The 24,637-nt window shown below is 35.1% G+C and overlaps 1 protein-coding gene across 1 annotated transcript; it reads right to left on the bottom strand.

The window, feature by feature from the left end:
- Positions 1-191: 191 nt before the first annotated feature.
- Positions 192-9,347, bottom strand: LOC143588120 (serine/threonine protein phosphatase 2A 55 kDa regulatory subunit B beta isoform-like). Its single transcript, XM_077069225.1, has 14 exons — positions 9,079-9,347; positions 3,780-3,883; positions 3,561-3,659; positions 3,353-3,472; positions 2,732-2,938; positions 2,419-2,510; positions 2,037-2,155; positions 1,788-1,911; positions 1,569-1,692; positions 1,252-1,320; positions 1,073-1,164; positions 925-1,002; positions 781-848; positions 192-683 (listed from the first exon to the last, which is right to left on the bottom strand). Exons 1-14 carry the CDS (start codon positions 9,194-9,196, stop codon positions 544-546), a joined length of 1,554 nt encoding a protein of 517 aa, XP_076925340.1. The 5' UTR covers positions 9,197-9,347; the 3' UTR covers positions 192-543.
- Positions 9,348-24,637: the final 15,290 nt, after the last annotated feature.

Raw genomic sequence — 24,637 nt, 5'->3', positions numbered from 1 at the left:
CGCCTCTGTTGCTGCTAACATGATAAAAACATATATAGTAGGCAAACTGTGAATGCCCAAACCATTACAAACCAGCCCGACTCGGCCCCCTTCTCACTCATAATTACAAACCAGATATATCATTTAATTCACAACCTCAAACGAAAAGAGAGAGAAAATGAAATGTAACAAAATTTTGGTACATAAAAAACTGTATATGGTAAAAAAAGGATGAATTATGAATATATGTATATATATAAACATGATGTGAAGAAGAGCTAAAACTATTACATCTTAAACTTTAGGACCCTAAATTCCACATATTCATAAAGGTTGTAGGAGAGCTACAATTTGAATCTTTCTTCCTCACTTCAACCCAATACAAAAAAGGAAACCAGTTATTTTCCAACAAAAAAGTAAACCAAAAGAAATAAACGTTGAACCGTAACCTATGCCTTTTCTGAACCATTTCTAGCAGTCCTCTGTTGAGTTAGCGCAAGAAAGAAGCCCTCTTAACTGGGCTGGCAAGTAATGTTTTTGAAACTGTTACGGGCCGAGTTGTTTTCAGGCATAATACATGTACAAGCTGTTTGCAGCAGCACAAGCAATAGAGTTTTCACTAGGATGCCATGCCAGGTGGAGCAGCTTTGTTGTGAAATCAAATGAATTCCCGTTTGCGTCAGTACCTGTGCTCTCTCCTCCTCCTGTGCAAACACAGTTTTCTTTTATAGTTATTAAACCCGTTTGAGTGGGTTGAGCCGTAGTGAGTTGTGCTGGCCCATAAAAAAGAAGAAAGCTGACCTCGTCTAACTGCACGGGTGAGGCTGCTTAAGGATCTCATAGGCCTTGAAGGTGTCTGCACTTGCTTCCTACAGGTTTTATTTGAAAACATTCCTCTTTTCAAATCACATTTACAAAAGGTAAAAAAGAAATAAAAAATATTACCTCATTGGGTTTCTGGTAGCTTCCAAGGTAGTAGATTCATTACTGCCAGGATCGCACCCGAACACACGGAATAAATTGCTGAAAAGTATATAATTGTGACAAGTTAGTGGGTACCAAAAAAAAAAAAGAGGTGGGGGTGGGCTATTACCTGTAAGAACCAGTTGCAACTCGCTTGCCATCACCACTCAAACAGCATTCAAATTTATCAAAGATTGAATCATTTTCGTATAGATCACATAGCTGAAAGTGAGAAATTAAAAACATCAACGCAAAAAAAAGGAAAAGAAAAAAAAACTAAGGGGTAAAAGTTGGATGTATGATGCATACTTTAGGTCTTAAATTTTCGTGCACTTGGAATGTTGAAACTGGACCAGAGTCCATGTTGATGTCCCATAGCTGCACAAACCATAATATTAGAAAAATTAGTTATTCAAAATCAGAGCATTTTGGATATTGGTTAAATATCTAAAATACCCTTGGTAACTGCCCCCCTTTTTTATCAAATATCTGAAGCTAATAAGCCTTTCTAAAAATCAAATCAAACCTGTTGGTCAAGTTTTCTTTGTTTCCTTCTTTTTGTTAAGAAGTGCAATATATGAAAAACAGAACCATCATAACTTGGCAAAAAGGTTAATATCACAAACCTTAAGGGTCATGTAATCACGGCTAAGTATATATCTTCCATCCCTTCCAAATTTAATATCACAAGTAGAGGCTATTATCTCAGTGAAAAACGATTTAGAAGCAGGTGTTTCGTGTTCCACAAACCTGTAAAAAGAAATATATTATAGCTTCTTTCTATACTATATATAGAGGCTACAATGAAATTTAGACAAGCATAAATTTGACAAAAAGAAGCTAACAATTTAGAATGTGTATCGCATAGTGCCGATTGACGCAAATCAATAAGGCGAATGGATCCTTTTGAACTGCTGTAAGCTAGTGTGCTACAGTGAGTAGGATGAAACTCAGCACATGTAATCACCTCTGCAGTTACAGTTGAGTAACAGTAGAGGTAAGTAACATAAACCATAGAAATTGAATCTCCTCCCAATAACAAGGGCATGTATTAAATTGAATGAAAATCAGATAACTGTTAAAAAAAACTGTACCAGTAAGATCTTCCATGTTGACAGGCTTAACATCCACAATATTGAAACTTTGATTGCTAATTTCCAAATTCCAAAGGTTTATCCGAAGATCATCAGCGGAGATGAATGTTTCGCCATCACTGATGCATACAAACGAATAACAAAATGGACATCAGAACGTCGATTAATATAAGGTTATAGATCTTTTTTTATTTTGACCAAACTGCCCCTAGCCTTAACCAACCTAATTAATATAACAAGGGTGTCACCATGAAATTAACAACCTTCTTCCCCTTTCATTCCCGGGAACACGGGTAAAAAAAATCAACGCACTACATTTTCTTTTTTCTTTCCATCTCAAGAAGAAGCAAAAGATATATTAAAGTAAGATAAAATACTCAACCTGTTAGTTGCAATCGAGTTGATATGGTAGTCATGTGCATGAGCATACACTCTTCTACATTTGGTAGCAAGACTGGTCTCATTATAAGTCACCTACAATGTATGTTTCAATTTTGAGTGTCAAAGTATCAAACCAGTTGAAAATATAATCAAATGAAATAATCAAAATATACAAGGGCCATTAACAGTATTAAACGCAGAGTCATTAGGCTTTCACAGCTATTGGTGGTCTATTAAGATGAAGAGAAGAGTGTTTGTTAAATAAGGCAACAAATGTATGAACAAAATATACAGCATGAGTCGAGTAACATTACCACAGGTAGACGCAGTGATGGGATGCCACCTGGTGGAAACTTGAAGTCATTAATCAAATTTGAAGAAGCTTTATCTTTGTATCCCCCATTTGCAAGATGAGAACCAGTATTTGACGAAACACTTGAACTGCCAATGTTGTTCTTTCCAACATCTTTAGAAGGGTCCATGTTCATGCTTGCAACTTTCTTGATTTTCTTCTCTTGAACCTGTGTAATGTGAAAATAGAATGCCACATGAAGCTTGCATTGCCGAATAACAATGATAATCATAAAGAATCCAGTGTAAAGAAATAACCGCATATGTTCTCATGAATTATATTTATTACCCTAAAATATAAGCATACATATACTAACCTTTATACCAAACAGTTTCCTGATGATTACGTCACTTATTAGAAATGTCTTTTATTATTATATAGCATCATCTTGAATTTGTAAATTATTGGCTTTAGAACTTAGAAACATGCGAAAGGACAAAAGAGGGCTTGAACATCTTGGTATATCAAATTCATATTTTTATGTTACCTAAACCGATTGACCACTATTGATGATATATTAATATCACTTGATAAAACAAGAAATGCCACCTGCCAATTTAGTGAAAGGAAATAGAGTGGTTACCTTCCAGAACTTAATGGTTTTATCATTAGTCGACAGAAGAAAAAGGGCGCCATTGGCTGTTTGGCACCATCTAATTTCGTTAATTTTCTCCTCAATCTCCAAACTCTTTAAATAATCAAACTGAAAGAATAATTGGAGGCGTAGCATGAAACAAGATATCCATACGCCAGGAAAAAAAACAATGATATGATAAGAAGTTCAAAGAAACCTCAGGTTCGTGGCTTTGAAACTCCGTTTTGTAACGGAACTCTGGATGCTTGCTTGTAGAATGATCAACCTTCTCTAAATCCCTTCTACTTCCGCCATTCTACAAAAATGTTGAATATGCACAAGTAACAAAAAAAACTTAAGTATATACATTAATCGAATCATAAGTGCAAAATGGGAAACAATTGTCATATATAATATGATATACGTTGGTACAAACCTCTTTTTTATCACTTCTCTCAAATAATACCACCCTGCCCCCACGATCACCAGTAGCAAGATGATCACCACTTTTATCAAACTCGATTGCTGAGATGATATCAACTGAGAGACAAAGTGTACAAAGATCAGAACATGCAATCAGAATCACAAACTTTTGGGAGTTTAGAGAAAAATGTTGAAGAAACAGAATAAGGGCGGTGATAGAACCCCGAAACTGAAACAAGAAATTAAAGGATAGTTGACCCGATTCGAGATGGGCTAGTCTCCGGTTAGCCGATTCGAGATGGCAATTCTCCAAATACAAGGTTAATAAACCCTAATATTTTTATATCATAAACATGGATATCTATAAACTAAAACACGAACATATAAATAGACCTAATTGGGAAAATAATTGCAACATTTATTTCCCTAAACTTTTCCTTTTCATTATCCCACTTAATTAACTGTCTTGACCCACCCATGTTGGAACCGGGTATGTATCAATACATCCGGCCCGAGAATAAGACTTGTCCTCAAGTCAGAAATACGATATTTAATGTACCAAGCGATTAACCATTCAGTTGTAGCTTGACCGGCTTCCTGGACTCCACAACGGTCTCGAACTGACTGATGGACCCAACAATGGTCTTGGATGGAACATGGCTGCAGGTTGCTATTCCCATATCTAATAGTCAAAAGAGGCATAGAAGTGGTATGATTAATAGCACAACGAACCATTGCTTGTGAATTAATTCCCCTCCTGGTTGATGGCCTTAGGTTGCACAGAACACCCACCTTTTGCATCTGCATCTCTTCAAGTCTAGGTTGTTCTTCACACGCATCAAATTTTCTAACATACCAAGAATCAGTGTCCAAGTGTTTCTGAACTTCCTTAGTGACCCCGATAGGTATATCCAGGCTACTGAATGTTACTTTCTGTTCAAACTCCTTTGAGCGGTTCCGTTTATCCCAATCTTCGACCTTCAATTTAACACCCAAAAACTGATCTTCAATGTCCAATTGAACATCTGAAGCATGCTCAGATTGATCTTGGGTCTTCAATTGAAGATCTAAAACATGCTCAACTCGATCTTCGTCGACGCTAGGGCTGTTGTCAGGGGATTCTTTGCTGACCAAATTTTGATTGTTGCACGGGAGGGGTGTTCCAAGCATCACAGATTTGATTTCTGCAACATCACCCCTCATTTGGGAGACTATGGCGTCGAGCTTGGTGGCAATGACTGCCAATTGAGCGGCGATTTGATCAGATGTAATGCTGCTACAATCGTTACCTTCCTTCTGGTTATTCCGGGCATGCACCATCGTGTTTCCCGGCAATGGAACCAAATGATAGAACCCCAAAAATAAATATTAAGCTGATAGATATAAACAAGAAACAAGGATAGTTGGCCCGATTCGAGAGGGGCTAGTCTCCAGTTAATCCTATTCGAGAGGGATTAGATCTCCGATTAAAAAGGTATAAAAACCCTTAATTTGATAAACATAAACATTCTTATCCATAACCTAAAACATGAGCACTTATATGGACACAATTTATTAATAAATGATGTGGTTACTTAGACCCTTCGTCATCCTCGCCCTTTTATCTCCCTTGGACCCTTCAGCCTAAGACGGGTTCGTATCAATGCATCCCGCCGGGTAAAACGACTTGTCCTCAAGTCGACAACCCGATATTTGTTGACCGTTGGACCAAGCGATAAGCCATTCAATCATGGGCTGACCCACTTCATGAACCAAATGATGTGTGACAGTCGATCGGAACACAATGTCAATTCCCGAACCTTTTGTGATAGGCATACAAGCTACAGGTGTGGTGCTCAACTGATCTACACCAACCAAATTCGTATCACACAAATTAGATGGGATATCGAGGCTGTTTTCTGGATAGCACCCCATGATTACAAACAAAACTTTATGATTATTAGATTCTGGAGAGGGCAACGACTCAACACCAAAAACACTCTCGGATCCTTCGTTATCACCAGATCTGGTCCACTTCAACTTTTCCTTGCACAGGTCTTCTTGTTTGTCATTTTTTTCTTGATTTTCTCCTTCCGGTATCTCATCAGATACTTCAGAATCATAGCTCTTGGCAACTCCTAAAACTCCGGACACGAAACTGTCACCGGTATCGACCTCCTCGACCCCATCTATCAATGGACCTTGAGGTACATCCTCAGGTTTCTTGTTATCTATGAAATCACCAAAACATGGTTGAATTTCAGGATCACCACGTTCATTGTTACACCTTGCAGACGTTCCATATAACAAAGTTTTGAGTGCTGCCACATCTTCCTTCAAGGATACCAGGATGTCTAATTTAACTTCAATGGCCTCTAAATGAGCAGTGATAGCATCATTCTGAATAGGTGACGGTGAGTGACTTTCACCATGGGTTAGATGGGAGGATCTCCAGCTATTCCAAATCATCTTCTCTTCGTTTCCCGGCAATGGAACCAAATGATAGAACCCCGAAACTGAAACAAGAAATTAAAGGATAGTTGACCCGATTCGAGATGGGCTAGTCTCCGGTTAGCCGATTCGAGATGGCAATTCTCCAAATACAAGGTTAATAAACCCTAATATTTTTATATCATAAACATGGATATCTATAAACTAAAACAAGCACATATAAATAGACCTAATTGGGATAATAATTGCAACATTTATTTCCCTAAACTTTTCCTCTTCATTATCCCACTTAATTAACTGCCTTGACCCACCCATGTTGGAACCGGGTATGTATCAGGCGGTAAAATCAATAACTATACACATGGTACTAGATTATAAAAGTTGGAGTTGATTCAGTTGAAAACACGAGATACAAAGATAACATACTACACAAAGGTAAAAAAAATATGTAAATAACAACTGTTGCTTGTTTGCTTAATTGGTTCAGAAGAGATCACGCCATCAAGGCATTAAAGAGTGACAAAGGAAGGGAGAGATATCCAAGTTTTATATTTTGGCATGTGTCAACTGAACATTGTTTGTCTAAAAGAAATATATTATACATAGTTGCCATCTATAGATGTTATCATCCTACTTGGCATTTGTTCAATTAAACATATTGGGACTCTTATACTAAAAAACTTAGCTATTTGTTTAACATAATCATATACACCACTAGAAATCAATAATCATATTGATGTGTCTTAATAACTATTAACCAAGAACGCATCTGCTACATTCCTACATTAATGCAAATTTTCCAACGCCCGACATCCAACTGACAGTCTACCCCATATCATGTCAACATAAGATACCTGACAATTCTTTTGCATTGACTTTCTGTCAGGTCAACTTTACTTTTTAAGGATGCCAAAAACAGTGGAAACCATAGTTATTAAAAGACCTCGAGTCTTGCGCCTAGGCCCATTTTTCAGGCGATGCTCAATAAATGCGCTTTTAGTTCCTAGGCGAGCACTTCGCCATTGTCTAGGATAGAAACATGAGAAGATAAAAGCCGAGCAAAAGAAAAACAAGCAGTGCCATTGAAACTTAGATCTAGGAGAGGTCAAAGGAAATACATTCAACATTTCGTCATTTAAGTTTTGGAATTACATTTGAATCGTAACTATTTTAGAAGTTTTGGTAGTAGTTAGATGATAAAAAATGTTATATAATAGCTTTTATTAAATTGGGATATTGGTTTTTAATACTCCTAACTTTCACTCGTTGGTAGATAAAACTCCCAACTAACGATTTGTCTCCCACCACTCCCAACTTGTAACTTCTTTTCTCTTGTCACTCCCGAACTTAACGGACCCTAACCCCGTTAGTTTTTTTGCAGACGTGGCATTTTTTTTGCTAATGTGGCGTGACATGTGGAAAATAACTTATTAAAATAAAGAAAAACCTAACAAAACAATAAATAATATATATATATACATAATATATACAAACACACACACATACAGACGCTACACCACCACCATCACCACCTTCTACACCACTGCCACTCCGGCCTCTATCACCACCTTCACCATCACCGCTAGATTCACTGCCTTCACCACCACCGTAGCCTCCATCGCCTCCTTCACTGCCGCCACCCGCGTTTTTTCGGCGAGCCCGCCGTTAATGATAAAACAACGATTCGAGGTAATAAACATTACATTCTACTCGATTCTTTATTCACATCAAAAGCCCTATGCTAATGTATTCAGATTGTAAACAAGAAAATTGAATTTTAGCAAAGTAAACTGGGTTGGTCTAGGGTTTGACTGTTGATGTGGCTGCTTACGATAGTGGTGGTGGTGAAGGCTGATGGTGAGGGTGAAGGTACTGGAGGCTAGCAGTTGTGATGAAGGTGGTGGCAGAACCCGACGGTTGTGGAGGCCGACGTGAATGTTGGTGGTTTTTGTAGTGGGATGTGTGTGTGTATTAATTGTTGTTTTGTTAGTCTTTTTAATAAGTTATTTTCCACATGTCATGCCACATAAGCAAAAAAATGTCACGTCTGCAAAAAAACTAACAGGGTTAGGGTCCGTTAAGTTCGGGAGTGACAAAAGAAAAGAAGTTACAAGTTGGGAGTGGTGGGAGACAAATCGTTAGTTGGGAGTGTTATCTACCAACGAGTGAAAGTTAAGAGTATTAAAACCAATATCCCTATTAAATTTATTTAAGTGTGCTTATTTTTTTCTCAGGCTCTCGTCTTTTGGGGCCTTGCGCCTAGAGTGCCCTAACACATTTAATACCTACGGTGGAAACTGGACCAATGTTCCGATTCGAAGCACGTGGAAAGCCTGTATCAACTAAACTTAACAACTAATAAGATATGTAATTCAATAAAATGAAAACAATAAACGTGGCAAAACACATGTCTTCATGCATATGTCAACTACCACAATGTCACGGAACCAATGCAACAACTATGTGATTGATAAAAACTTTCGAACCTATTATGAAGATTATGGAACCTAATTCATAGGAGCACACGAATAATGAAATAACGAACCTAATTCATCTATCAAGTAAGACTAGAGAACCAGGTAACAACATTATAAGCTAGAAAATACAGTTGAAAAGAACGGTTAACGTTAACGACGGCAACTTGATCCGAGCAAAACCACATTATTTCTGTTTCGCATTCATCCGGATCAACAACTCAAACAAACCACAACTAGTAACCTGTTCGAATTGTTTCCGTAACCAACAGCTAATTATTAATTCATCAATCCGATCAACAGATCAAAAGCATACTTATCCAAACCCTAATATACATCTATGGATCCACATAACAATAACAATAGAATACGGAATTAATGATAATAATAATAATAATAATAGTTTACCTTCTTGTACTTCTTCACCGGCGGTGCGTTCACCAAACACCTGAGAGAATTTCCAGTCAAGCGCCGGCGGTGGCCCCGCCAGAGCTGCGGCGACATTTTTTCCGTCAGCGCCGTTCATTTCCTCTATTAATTTATTAACAAATGACCGAAATAGCCCTAAAGTGAACCAAAAGACGAAGGCGTGAATTGGATCGATTTTGTTGTGATTAGCATTTGTTGGATCGTGATCCGTGAATAATAATAATAACAATAACAATAATAATAATGTGGCATTTGGAGGTTGAAGATTGGATTGGGATTGAAATTCAGACAGTGGCTATGGCTTTTTTTTTTTGTAAGTCGGAGGGATAAATTCGGAAAAGATGATCAAGTCACCAAACCCTGTTTTTCTCTTTTTTTGTCTTTGAGAACTCCTTCGGTTTAGTTTCTATATATGTGGTGATTTTAATTATCAACATTCATTTATGTCATGTATTGAAAATTTGTTTTTCTAAGGGTGTATTTATGATATTTTACAATCTTAAAAAGAAAAGTGTAATCGTTATATTAATTCCAAATACTATAGTTTGGTCGCGGATAACTAGTCAATTTTTTATCATATTTGTTTCCAACAGTCTGTAACTAAAATAATTCTAATTTAGTTAGTTGCAGGTCGTTGGAAAACTCAACATTTTCATCTCAAAAATCTCTGTAACCCCGCTACTAGGGGCGCTGTCCTCGAACCCCCGCCAAAGGGGCGTTGCCCCCTTGGAACCCCCATGACTTAGAGGTTTCGCCCCTAAGTACCAATAGGATTATAAATTATAATAAGATCAAATAAGTGTGCACCCCGCACCCGACTTATTTAGATTCGTATTACAATTAACTTGATCAACAAGATAATCCTTAATTACACTAAAATCACTAACATGGGGGAATAAAAAACCAATTTGGCAAGACATTAGAGCCAAGCTGTAACATCCCGAAATTTACAAGAATGAATAATTAATATATTATTGAATTAAGATGGAATAGTTTACTTGAGTTAGTAGAAAAATAGTAAAATAATAAGATGGAATGATAAGTATGCTAATTAGATGTAATTAATTATGGACCAAAAAGGAAAGATGGGCCTAAGGTTCATGTGTTTAAGGGAGTATAAATACCCGTTAAAACCCTATACTTTTCATTTTCATACATCTCCACACCATAGCCTACACCATCAAAACACACTCTTAACCCAATTCTCGTTTTTGAGAAAAACACCCACAAAGACACAAATATTTCCGGAGATCTAGCCGTCGGATTGGTCTCAAATTTTAACAGAGTATTCCTAACATATAAATGAAGTTTTCCACCGAACAGATCTTCGATCAGAGGTCGGGAGGTCCGGTTTTTATCAGTAAAACCACAACAGCTCAAAAGTGAAGATTCCGGCGACTATTCAGCTGTTCCAGCGACTGTAGCGGAGGTTTCCAGCGAAGGTGGGCTGACGGGTTTGTATATCGGGACGAGACGGTTCCATGACCGCTTGAATCACCCAAATCGGAGTTCGTTTGATATGGTTTTGAGCATCTCGGGTGATTTCATACAAAAACCTCAAATGTACGTTTTTGTTAAAAAGGCTTACTTTTCATGAACGGATTTACATCAAAATCTGTAGGATGATAGATCGGGTCATGATTATTGATAAAGTAATGAACTTGATAATAAACGGGTTAGTTGGTTCATTTCGGGTAAAACGAGTAGTGTTCGGTTTGTGAAAAGGACGGATAAACGAAGTCGGTTTTGCATGAAACTTACTAGGATAGTAAATCGAGTATAGCTATACCATAAAGTTGAAAACTTGAGGATTAAAATGGACTTAACGAACTCATGGTTATGAACGGCTCGTTTAAATAAACTCTAGATCTGGTTTTAAACGTTTTAGTCATAAAGGTTCAAGCTTTATGCTAGAAAAGGGTTAAGTCTTTATGATTGGTTGATAACGAGCGTAAAACGGTTAAGGAGGTTTGGGGTTTAGGTGATTAAAAGGGTAATCATGGACCGATTAACCGTTACTGAGCTAAAATGGAATTAAAGATAGGAAAATATGTGTTGAAAGCATCAGACAAGGGTTCTCGGACCTGAGCCTCCATATGGGTTCTCAGTCAACGCGAGAACTCGGTCAACATGAGTTTTCGGTCAATTGGAGTTCTCGGTCAACGAGAGTTCTCGGTGACGAGAGTTCTCAGTCAATTAGAGATTTCGGTGACCTGTGACCATGTGTTCTCGGTCAAGAACATAGGTTATCGGCCAAGAACATAGGTTCTCGGTCAGGAACAGTGTTCTCGGTCAACACATGGGTTCTCTGCCGAGAGTTCTCGGCCACTTGGGAAGTGTTGTGGTCTGTGAGCTGGCCCAACTAGGCCTGAAAGCTAAAGTGATCAATAGCCTGATCTAACTAGATAGCCCATGTGTATTAATTAGACAAACAAGCCCAACTTAGAAAAGTGTTGATTAATTAAAATACCAACCTAGATAAATATACAGTTAATTAACAAATATATATTTAACAGTTAGCCGGGCTCAATTAAAGAAGGGATAACAATTAATGGTGAACACAACAGGATCCAGGTGAGTTTCTAGCCCCATTCCTTGTAATGTTTTCGGGACTGTGTGCATACTCGATGTGATTTGTTAATACACTTATCCTAAGTGATAAGTGTATGCCCTATGTGATATATGTGTACGGTATGAATGATTGCTTGTCGGTACGTGAACGATCTTCGGATATTGCACGTACTGTCAAGTTATAGTTATGAATATGAATGCTATGTATAATGTATGAATGATTGCTTGTCGGTACGTGAACGATCTTCGGATATTGCACGTACTGTCAAGTTATAGTTATGAATATGAATGCTATGTATAATGTATTAATGATTGTTTGTCGGTACGTGAACGATCTTCGGATATTGCACGTACTGCCAAGTTATGATTATCAATATGAATGTTATGTATGAACTATGAATGATACGTATGTATGTTATGAATGAATGTAAGAGATAGAAAGGTAGAAAAGGGACTGGACCCTAATAATATTCAATGCAGAAAAGGGACCAAGCCCTTTAATAATCTCGTGGCAGAAAAGGGATTGGACCCTAATAATATTCAAGGCAGAAAAGGGATCGAGCCCTTTAATAATATCGAGGCAAAAAAGGGATTGGATCCTAATAATATCCAAGGCAGAAAAGGGATCGAGCCCTTTAATAATCTCGAGGCAGAAAAGGGACTGGACCCTAATAATATCCAAGGCAGAAAAATGGACCGAACCCTAATAATATCCGAGGCAGAATAAAATAGAGTAAAGTAGAATTTGAATTATGAAAATATGAATGAAAGTATGTATGTATGTATGTATGTAAAGTATGTTATGTTATTAACTAGAACTCACTCAGCGTAGCTGACTTTTAGTATGCACGCAGGTGAGTAGGATGAGATAGCTCGCTTGAGGGGAACACGTGGCATTGAATAAGAAGTTGGCATCGGAAGACTCGAGACGTTTATGTTTAATATTATAATATTTTGAAAGACAAGATGTTTATTTTAAGACAAGTTATGGTTAATTTAATGTTTTATGAAAGTTTTTATATTCCGCGTATATTTTTATTAACTCTGATGAATAGAACTATGTTGATGAGTAAATCCAACGCCCAAATGTAAGGCACCGGTAACGGGGCCTTGCACAAGCTGTATATATAGATACAAAACGACACATAAATAATCTCATAACCAAACACAATATATAGAGTTTTATCAGATTAATCAATTGTGAAGAGTTTTTTAAGGTTGAATACTGATTATCAAGAAATCTTGGGGTTTGAACTTTTGGTTAATCTTTGATTTCTAGCCATCTAATTGCTTCCGTTCTCATATAAGGTTGTCTATGTACTTTGATTTGTGTTTTAGTTTGTACTCTCAAATTTTTATAGGGTTTAATGTATGTGTGTGCGTTTTGATTTGGTATTTGCATGTGTAGTGTGCTACCAAAGTAGTAAGGTTTTTTAATAAAGCAGCAAGCCGTGGTTAGTGATACAAGGTGATAAGTAGTGAAAAATTAAGATCGTATAGAAACATGCCATGAATTAACTAATTTGTTGATAGACATTCATTTTAGGGTCCACTTATGTTAAAAGTTTCAACGGTATGACATATATGTAAGTTGCCACTTTATGTCTTTATATAAGGTACCGGACAATATATGTAATTTACATTCGTCTAAATATATAAGAATTACTAACCACTAAAAACTTAACCTTATTCATTTTAAAGCTTTAGTAATTTGATCAAAACTGACATTTAGTTAACATAGCATAATTTCATCTATCCATATGCATCGAGTCAAACCCAGACCAAATCGGACCGAACAATTATAAGAGTTTGCCCGATTAGTGGAATTTAATGGAACCAGGAACCAAACCTTGAAACTGTATAAGGGTCGGGTAAGTGAAGAGTATGCCGGGTAGAGTGGTAGGCAATGGACCCGTTCACCGGGTTAATCTATTATGGGCCAGATCTGTTGCATAGAAACACTCAGTTGGCTGGGCCGAATAATTTTGTTATGGGCTGTTAACTGGGCCAGATCAGATTTTCACTCTGGCAAAGTGTTACAAGTAGAGGTGCACAAATCGGGTTTTTCAAATAACTAGTTTCGAGTATGGAATCGAGTTCGGGTATGACCGGATATTGAAAAATCGGGTATTGGAAATACCCGGGTTGGGTTCGGGTCTGGGTATTGTCTCTAAAAACCATACCATGTGCATCGGGTTCGGGTCGGGTATAGAACCGGGTATTTGAGTACCCTATTTTTTGGTATTGAAAAAAAACTTATTTTTGGGTTTTTCTGTGTATTTTTCGGGTATAAATTTGAATTTTTTAAGGGTTACAGTTTTTAGGGGTATTTTCGGGTATTTTCTAGGTATTTTTTGGGTATAGATCGGGTATTCAAGATACCCGATTTCGGGTATTGGAAAAACCCGGTTACGGGTATGGAACCGGTTACGGTTTTCGGGTATTACCAGGTACAAATCGAGTATGGTTCCGAGTACGGGTTTTAGTACCGAAATACATACCCTATCCGTACCCGACGGTAGGGTCGGGTACGAGTTCGAGTATTAAAAACCCAAGTATAATTATAAAACCCGGTTCAGGGTTTTTTTCGAGTCCGATTCCAAGTTCGGGTTTTTTGTGCAACTCTGGTTACAAGTTACAACAAAAGACAAAAATAAGTAAACAACACTATATTTTAAAAAAACAAAAATAAATCTAAATTAAGAATAAAATAACTTTTTCCATTAAATAAAACGTCCAAAACCAAATAAAAAAACAATAAATCATTTTTTCAAATAAAATGTTCAAATAAAATATTTGTTCGGTGTTTCCTCGATCTTCAAAGAGCTATCCCATGATTCTTTATCCAATCCTCATGGACTCAATCTTCTCTAAAACATATAATAAACCTAAGAAGTAGAACTAAAGAAATAAAATTGTATTGTGACTGAAAACTAATAATATTTACTGAACTCGTCGAATTTCTCATATTCATCCTCTTTTGTGTATTTTTTTTCTCCCCTTTCGTACCTAATCCCGGGTGAATATCAACACCTCAATAATGGTGGGACTAACGAAAAACCGTTGAACTAAACTACCTTTGAGTAGCCAGTATATCTGGAAAATAATTACTTAGTTGAATTTAAATTTGACATAATAAATAAATTTACTTTAAATAGTCTCAACACAAGTAATTATATACTTGAGAACTCATTTGCTGATAATTACTTTTACGTACAAATATATTGTTATTAACGATTACAATATCTTACTTAAAACAATATATATCAGTTTTCCAAACTTTAAAGGTCCGTTTATAACATACTCTATATAACTAATTATTTCATTATATTAAGTTTAAAAGTACAATTGTTGTACTCACTTCTGTAACATGTAACATGAAAGTAAAATCAGGTTGCTTGTATTTTGTAACGCATTTAACAACCTCGAGTCCACGACTGCAAATATACAAACTCGTAGTTTGGGCTGAGTGAATGAGCACAAACTGGCCCATGTCTCATTGTCCTAGAACCAAAACCTATAATGTCAACCATTGGGCCTCTTTTGTTATTACATTTACTTAATAGTTTATAACCATGGTCCATGGTAGTTGACAGTTCTAGTCTACGATAGCCTATAGATGTTCACACAAATATACTTAAACCTGTTTGTAGCCTGACCCGATGCTATCTATAAAACAAATTTGACCCAACCCAATCCAAGCTTTAAACTTATTTCGTAAGAAAGAAATTTATTAAGTAGAGAAAAAGAAGAGACAAAAGTAAATGATAACTGGCGGAATTATGACAAATAACGCTCTCATTTACTTGTTTATGACCTTGTATTTTATATATTTATGGGAAAACAAATATAGAACTTGTATCCTTGGTAGTGTTGTTTACCGTCCGAATCAACCAGTTTCAACAAAAATACTCTGTCAAACGACTACCTATGGTTTTGGAAAATGACTAACCAAACAACGGTTTTATGAGTTTGGTGTTTTTAAATTTGAACCACTTTTTTAATCAGAATCATTAGTTTGTATTCATATATTTAAAATGATATTCGTCACAATTATAATACATAATTACATATACATAACTATCAATTTCAGTAATGGAAAAAAAATATAAATAGTAAAAGTTTACCGTATAGTTTCGAGTTTCAATTAGACGGAACCATCAAGTCCAAATCGTGAACCGAACCATTTAAATCTTAAACTGACCGACTTGTTTGGTTTCGACTTGATCACTTACATGTGTTTATAAAGAAAAAAAATGTTAATTTTAGAGATGGGTAGTGAACAATTGAAAATGACCGTCCTTGGTGATTGGTTGGGGGCCAAAATATGGGTCACATATACAAACATACTGAATCCAGACTAAGTTTTCTGACCTCTGATACAACAATTGATCATGTGGGGGGGTTAAACAAGATTGAAAGAGGAAAAGAAAAAGTGATCTGAATCAATGATAACAAAGAGACATCATAACTTGTGTCTTCTAGTGTTTCAAATGCCCTTTTCTAGCTTCTCCTTTTATTTTAATAAAAGCAAAACTAATAATAGATAAATAATGGTTAATATAATTAGAAAACCTATGAATAATTGAAACAATAATTAGGGTATATTTAATACCAAAAACTTGCTTATAGCTCAATCTCAATGAGCTTCTTATTACCCATTTAATCTATTTATTTAACATATAAATTATCATTTTATAATATATCTTTTAACTGTATTAAATACTTTTCTAGAACAACGTTTGAAACTATCCATAATACCTGAGTGAACCTTATTGAGACGAGATTTTCAACTATCTATAATTGTTTTGATGCTTGAAGCCTGACTCACCCAAAAACACAATCAAAGAGCTCTTGTCACACTAGGAGGTCAATGACAACTGTATTAAATATTAGCATATAAAAATTAAAAAAAAACATACCAAACTCAATCGGAATTTACTCGTACTAAGAATGACAATGCCCGGCATGACAATAGTTGGTTTTGAGTTGTAATGTGTATCATTTTAGGTCTATATACCTGATCAATTCAACCAACCAAATGAAACTACGAGTACATTGCTACCTATCATTCAATCTGTTTAAAAAATAAATTGTTAAAAGTTACTTTTTCTTTGTTGTTTTAATAAAAGTTTAAACATTAGATCAGAATTAATTAACTGAAATATTTGTTTGTGATGGTAATATTCAAATACTGGACGTGAGACAAAAATTATATACGATTATATGTCATTGATTTCATCATTGCAAAAACGGTACATGCAAAGGTAGCCCTACAACACATGTAGAAATGAGAGAATAAATAAAAACAAAGACAAGCATCAGACCTGCCACACCCATGGACCATAACCTACATATACACATATTATTTTTTTAAAAATAAATTATAAACAATTAAACATAATATAATATTTTTTTAAAATTAAACACTATATAGACATATAGTGTAACATTGACTTCAAAATCTAGTTACATGTTTGGAATAGTTACATCATTTTTGAAAGTGAATAAGGGTTCTACTTATGTTGTTACTAAATGGAGTGCATGCAGCCGATAGGCTGCAGAGACGGTTGATTGCAAAAGTGTTATCGCAAGAAGAGGGAATCGACGATTATGGGTTCGTTTCCATCTGTCCTAAGCCTATAATGACTCGGCTCCTTCTTGCCATGAACTTCATAATCCAGATGTCGAAAATGATTTGTACATGTTAACCTAGATGAACACGCTTACATGTCACAACTAGCCAACTAGGGATATTGACATCTATAGAAAGCGAGATCGAGTGTGTTTGCTAAAGAAGTCCGTGTGGTTATAAACAATCAAACAATGGTACAAGAGGTTAATTTGACTAGAATTTCCCATGGCTATTCTTGAAGTAAACTTGATGACGTTTACTCTTATGAGCTTTTAAAAAATTGTCTTATATTTTATGGTAGGGCCGGCCTAAGGGTGTGGCATGGTAGTCGACGTTCATATGCCCGACATCTCACTAGGCCTGAATTTGTTTTTTTTAGATTTGTTTTAAATTATATGTATTTTTATGAAAAAAAATATGTATAATCAATGTTTCAACACAATTACATAACCATCAGCTTGGTCTAGTGGCAAAAATGTATGACATCTAACCAAGTGGTTGTGTGTTCAAGTCTTATTTGAGACATTTTTAAGTTTATTTTTATACAAAAGTTTTTTACACAACTCTAATCATAACCAAATAAGCCCACTTAAAATTAAATTGTTTAAACCCAACTAAATATTTCTTTTACTTAAGGTACAAATTTTTTTTTTCGCATTTGACATTTGGCCCAAAAAAAATTTCGTCTTCTTGAAGCCGGCCCTGTTTATGGTTGATCGCTGCCGAAAACAAAGCTAATGTTGATAAGTTTAAGGCTTCGTTGAAAAGTGAGTGCAGTTTAGAGGACTTAAGACTCAACACACAAATATTCGACATTGAGTTGCAAGATCGCGACATTCAAGAGCGCGATAATTCTTGATAGTAAGGTGCACATTTGCAAAGGCCTAATGCAACCGAGAGAGTCATGCATCTTTGTGTCATGGAGCGTACACACAAAATTGAAGAAAGGCGGTTTATGCATGTACACGTTGTACATCTTAAGGTCACATAACGTTAGATCAGTAGATATTATTGAAGCTATTATCTATACATGTAACTATTAATTTATCTTGTTTCATAATTAAATCTATCTATTAACTTTATACATATTTTCATTGCATACGAATTATACAAACATGATTGTATTTGTATATAATCCAACATTGTTATTTAAAATTGTGAAATAAAGGTGATTGAAATTGTAATATGACAGCAGGCTTACAAAAATGGTACACAGATGGTTACATGGGGGAGGGGTGGTGTTGTTTTCAACAGCTATCAGCACATGGACTATTGTACGAAATATACTACTTGGCCCCCTTTATCTTCGTATATTCATTTAAATTCATCAATAAACTAATAACCATTATCAATTAAATCCTTTAAAACTATATACCACAATATATATAAACAAATATATCCATTTTAATTATGCGAATAAAAATATTAAGTATATTTAAAGTTATGTTTCCTAAATTTGGGATGTAATTAATTGTAAACCATTCATTTAGGTATCATATTTTTCTTAACATTTAAACAAACAACCAAGGCAATGTGGTTTTAAGAGCTCTTGTTTTCTAATAATATCCTTGTTAAATCAGTTTTTTTTTACACTATAAAAAGAAGAGAAAGAAAAACAAAACGAAGGACAAGATCGAAATCTGAACATAGAATGTCTCTTTAAATGATATAAAAAATATGAAATAAATTTGGAAAAAGAATAGGCAACATGCATTCAAGTGGTCCAATAATAGGAAGTGGATAACACATGGCTATCCATTTCAAAATGATATTTTGAAGAGGTAGAGGAACATGAAATGGACAATAGAGACTATGGTTATAGGGTTTGGGGTTTTTATCAAAAGAAAACGACCCTCCATTCGCTTTATAATGTCTATGATAATATTAATATATCTTTATATACACATGCATCATAATACAAGGTTTAAGCAACACTAAAGATATTTTGATGTATCCTAAATTAGCATTTCTAACGTTTGAAAATCTTATTATTTAAGGGAATTGCTATTTAGAAACTCATACACCCTTTAGAAAGGGTGTATATACAAAAGAAAATGTCACAGCCCCCGATCCCTATACCCCGGGAGGGGAGCCGTGAACATTAATTGGTGGTATTGGTGTTTATTAAATTATTTTGTAGCGGAAAATCTCATCAGAACCGTAGTTAGGAAAAATGATCAGAGTTATAAAAAAAACACCATGATTATTATTATAATAAAACGGGAACTTAATCCCTTTTGATACAAACATAAGTTTTATAGGGTTAAACCCTTATTTACAAAACACGTTTCTTTATTCTGGTGACAAGCCACTTATTTAAGCTGGAAGCCCGCATGCATCATTCCTTTGTCTCTAACAAGTCACCTGAAACATGTTTTAAAATATTTTATCAGCAAGAAATACTGGTGAGTACATTCATTTGTAAATGACACATTTTACAGTTACAGCATTAAGATGTTTTTACACCTGCCTGCTTACAAATTACCGAAAGGTACTTGTCACTCGACCATATCTATGACTGTGGTTGTCACACCCCGAAAATCTTAATTTAAACAGCGGAAGACTTTGACCAAGTCTTTCGGGCAGTGACAAGTGCCGTTTCAGCCAATTACATTTAAGTATATATTTCAAACGGAAGTTGAACTTTATTTAACCATCAGAGTTATTACACGTGTCATATTACACGATTTTTATTCAATTTACAAGTTCAACATTTTTCATTCAAACACACGTCACAATTTTCCCGCGCTCTTCGCGAAGCTTCCATACTTCATTTATTTACCTGAAAAGCATATTAAAATATCGATCAACACAATGTGTTGGTGAGTTTCCCTTTATATCAAAAATAGTCCATATATATATATATATATGAATCGAAAACATAATCCAAATAATTAACAAGTCCGATATCAATTCGTGTGTAATCGTCACTACACCCCGAATTATATCCAAAATATCCGTGTATAATAGCTTACCATCATTATAACACCTAACCGTGTGTAATGATCTACCGTCATTACATCACAAATCACTAGGCATTTCATTTCTTAAACAAATTGAGCTCTTGTAGACGAGCAAAGAATACAAAATTGCGTATGACATCTCAGTTGATAACTCGAAACATACCATACTCAAAATATACCCACTTTTAACCCAACGCGAATGGAAGTGGGGGGCGTCACCCCGATAGATCTACCCATATTTCTGTGCCCTTACTAATTCGGTTAACAGTTATTTAGCCAACTAGACTCATCCCGCATTATACACCAATTTGTAAAATAAAATGCCTGTTAAAGAAAACATCAATGAAAATAATATGAAATGAAGAATATGCTTTTCACCCAAAACACAATTAAATATCGTTTTAAAAACATTTCCAGTTAAAAATCGGGGGGGGGGGGGGGTTCGATAGAGAAACTCACGGTTTGCCGCCTTTTCATTCCGAAATCTTGTGTCCTATATTAGTACACGTTTCGTTAATAAAAAACTTGGTTTTAGTTTTTATAATAAACTCTTTTTAGTTTATTAATCTTAACCTAGTATCCACACAGGCACATAAGCAATTAAGTTCTTATAATGTTAACGAGTACACATAGTTCGGTTTCCCGTTAACTATTAAATAACTGACTCAATTAATAAACAACTAAAATATATAAATATATTTTAAGTTTCAGTTGCTGGAAAGTTTTAAGAAAATATTAATCTTTTATATTTCACAAAACATGTCGGTTTTATCGGTTTTTGTCGGTTTTATGCTTAGATTGCGTTATTTCAGTTTTTCGTTTAAAATGTAACTTATAAATTAGATAAAATACTTGTTACATAAATATTAGTCAAATTTTACAGGTTAACTTGTGAAAATATATTATTTTTATTTTTGTTAATATATTCTTAAAATAGCAACTTTTTAACGTTTTCGTGTCGGTTTTCGCGACACGAACCGTTTAGGACTAAGTTTTATCATCATGTCCTTTTCTCATGTATTAACTTATGTTATACATGAGTGTTTTAACACTTTAGGGGCTGTTCTAAAACAGTCCCTAATAGTTGTGTCGGTTTTACTTAAAAAGCCGATTTTTCGACCGTTTAAGTTACCAACGAGTAAAATAAATTACACAAGTCTATACTAATCATCCTATGAACTAAAAACACATATAATAACATATAATTCACCATAAATAACAGTTTTGACCATGTATGTCATAAGACACGTTAATCAAGTTTTTCGGTTCCTAGTTCGTCTTTTTGTTTACCTTAACAATGTTACTAGTTTAACTTGTTATTTATTTATGAACAATATCATATTACTACCTAAATGTCCAGGTTCAAATCATATCATTTATGTATAAGTTCAAGTAGTTCATTAACCAATCAAATTATGATTTTTCTAAGTGTTTAACTAACAACGTTTCCTATTATAGTAACTTTTAATTTTTGATAATTCAATCTAATTCAATCTTTCAAATTTGATTAAGTATGGATCTAAGTTTATATTATCCAACTTGTTTGATATAGTTTCATGCACCCTAATGCTCTATTCAAGTTTTGATTTTTCAATTAGTTAAGCAACAAAGTTTCTATTTTTAGTAAGTTGTTGTCCATTTTAACCAAGATGTTAACTAATCCATACTTCTAATCATGCACCCTATCTTAGTTCAATGTTGTTATTAATCACATATTCATCACATTCATCACAAGTATTCACATCAAAATCCAAATTTCAACTTTTCTTAAATTAAAGTTTCCTTATTTATTAACTTTACCAATCTTGGTTAATTTTCAAGTTTCAACTATTAATTCTAGCATATATCCTATCCTATTTTCAATTATATTATTCCATATCATTTCTTGATTCAACAATCCATCCAAATTCCATTCTAACAACAAACCTTAACATCCAATTCATTCAAGTTTATAAAAACAATCAAGATATTCAACAACACTTATAATCAAGCTTAGCAATCAATGTTGTCTTTAGGATGAATGTGTGCATGTGTAATGAGTTTGATTATCCCATTTACACACGCACACATACCCATGACACAACACACACACATACCTATTCACTTATTCAAGCTTTTAATCATTCAATCAACTCAAGAACATCAAACCTTGTATATCCATAACCGATACTTAATTAATCTTAACATAATACTTACTTATTTCTTGAGATTTTGAAAGATGAAAATGGTGTTAAGAGTGAGTGGTGTAGTGTGCCTCATAGCTTAATCCTTCCTAGTAGCTTAATCTTCTCTTGTTCATTGATTTAGATCTTCATAACTCTTGATTAGTATGTGTGTGTTTATGTTTGAAATTTGATTTGTGTGTGTTTAAAAGTGTGTGTGTTGTGAGTTTTATAGAGAGAAAGGGGTTGAGTGGGTTGAAAGATGTGTGGTGGTGGGGATGCCAACAAATAAGGGTAATGATTAGGGTAATCATTGGGGTGAAAGGTGTGTGGATGAGAATGTTACAACACATTTACTTATAGAAGGTTTAATGATTAGTTAGATGAGTTGTCAACAATTAGAGCATTCCAAGTGTTATGGTAATGATTATGGTAATTATTACAAGTGACATGTGTGGGTGTTGATTTTGAGAAAACAATGGGTGATGGCACATGGTTTTGGTTTAGTAAGTAGGTGTTTAAATAATAATCTTAAGTTTTCGTTTTAACGTCTAAGGAATTTTAGCTAATCAAACGAATCTCGTTTCTAATAATTTTTGTCAGACTTTGAACGAAATTGAATTCTTGATAATACAAGCCTAAGAAATTAATTTTTGGTAATTGTTGACGTTGGGCCCGTACCGGGTCGTCGACCGACACTCGGGTTACTTATTTTGAAATTTTTGTGATTCGAGCCTTCTTAAATTAAGTTTATACACTGTCTTGACTACTTTAATATGTATTTTAATTTTTCGAGATCATTTAGACACGTTTAGGATTTATTTAGTTTTTGACTAGTTACCCGAGGTTATTCCACTTCAGGCTTGTTACGTGGCGATTTTTGCACTCTTTGTTGACTTTGAAACGTCTAGATCACTAATAAAGAATACTTTTCTCATAATGACGAAATTTTATTGCTAATCGAGATTATATTAGTCGCAGTTTAGGCTAATTTTTAGTCGGGTGTCACATTCTCCCCTCCTTTCAGAATTTTCGTCCCGAAAATTTAGGAGGTAGTACTCGTGTCTGATCTTACCAGAGAGATGAAGTTATATCGATATTTTTAAGTGAACTTTCGGGTTTGTGTATATTTCTTTCGATCGGATATCGTTACGATACTCGGGTATTATACCGTTATCTTAATATATATATAAGTATACGTGAGTGTGTGAATTCAGAGAGAAAAGAGATTTGAGCGATTTGTGAATGTCCCGTTTCCTTTCTATTTATAGCAAGTTTTGGACCCCATCGCAGTACGCGATAGCCATAAATAAAAAGTCGTCGCGTATCGCGAAGAATCTTGCAGCTATGTCGAGTCAGCCCTAGGCCTGCTACGTGGCACGCCACGTGTCTCGTCTGCGTAACCTCCACGTCGCAGTACGCGATGGAGCTAGTTGAATAGCTTATCGCGTATCGCTGTACCGCCAAGTTTCTGGATAATATTGCGCTATCAAAACGCCACATTGCGCCCATCGCACTTCGCCCGAGCCCGTGTGCGTTCGGGTGCTTCGCACCCTCCGCTAGAACCATGGGTGTGATATGTCTTATAAGAACATTAACATAGAAATTTCCTTTTTTATAAATAGCTCACTAGTTTGTTAATCTAGCTGTGGGACAAGAACTTACAAACCTATTTATACTATGGTGGTACCTTATCTATTTCTTTTCTCCACCAATATGGGATGGAATTTCCGTCACTTATTTCTTTTATATTTTATTTGTGTTTTGTTATAGAAAATGTGCATAAAAGGGTTTATGAACAGACAAACCCAATTACAATTCTAATGTTTTGATAGTTAGGCTATAAAATAGTATGCCTTTATAGTCTAATCATAACTAGTCAATTAGAGAGATTAATGTAGGGTGAAAAATAAACCCACTAGTTCTACTAATATTAAACCATGTGTAATGGTTCGTGACCATGAGATGGAAGGATTCTAGGCCATCTTCCCTATCACGCAAACATCGCGCCCCACCCTTGCGAAGCTATATGTGGACTTGTGATTGTGAACCCACTTGCGACGTTCGAGTGACGTGAAATGGTTATTACTTCAATTCAGGTAGCATAAATGTAGGTGAAAAATAAATCAGGTTAAAACTCAAGATTGGCTTGTTGAATTTAAAAGAGCTTAATCTCAAATCATTTTGAGCTCTATATTTATAGTTTA

This window comes from Bidens hawaiensis, unplaced genomic scaffold (genome assembly GCF_021521415.1).
Source record: "Bidens hawaiensis isolate Kalapana, Puna unplaced genomic scaffold, B.hawaiensis_p1.1 tig00001575_1, whole genome shotgun sequence".
Lineage (NCBI taxonomy): Eukaryota > Viridiplantae > Streptophyta > Magnoliopsida > Asterales > Asteraceae > Bidens > Bidens hawaiensis.
Note: the sequence above shows the minus strand (reverse complement) of the source record. Positions and strands in the feature narration are given on the sequence as shown.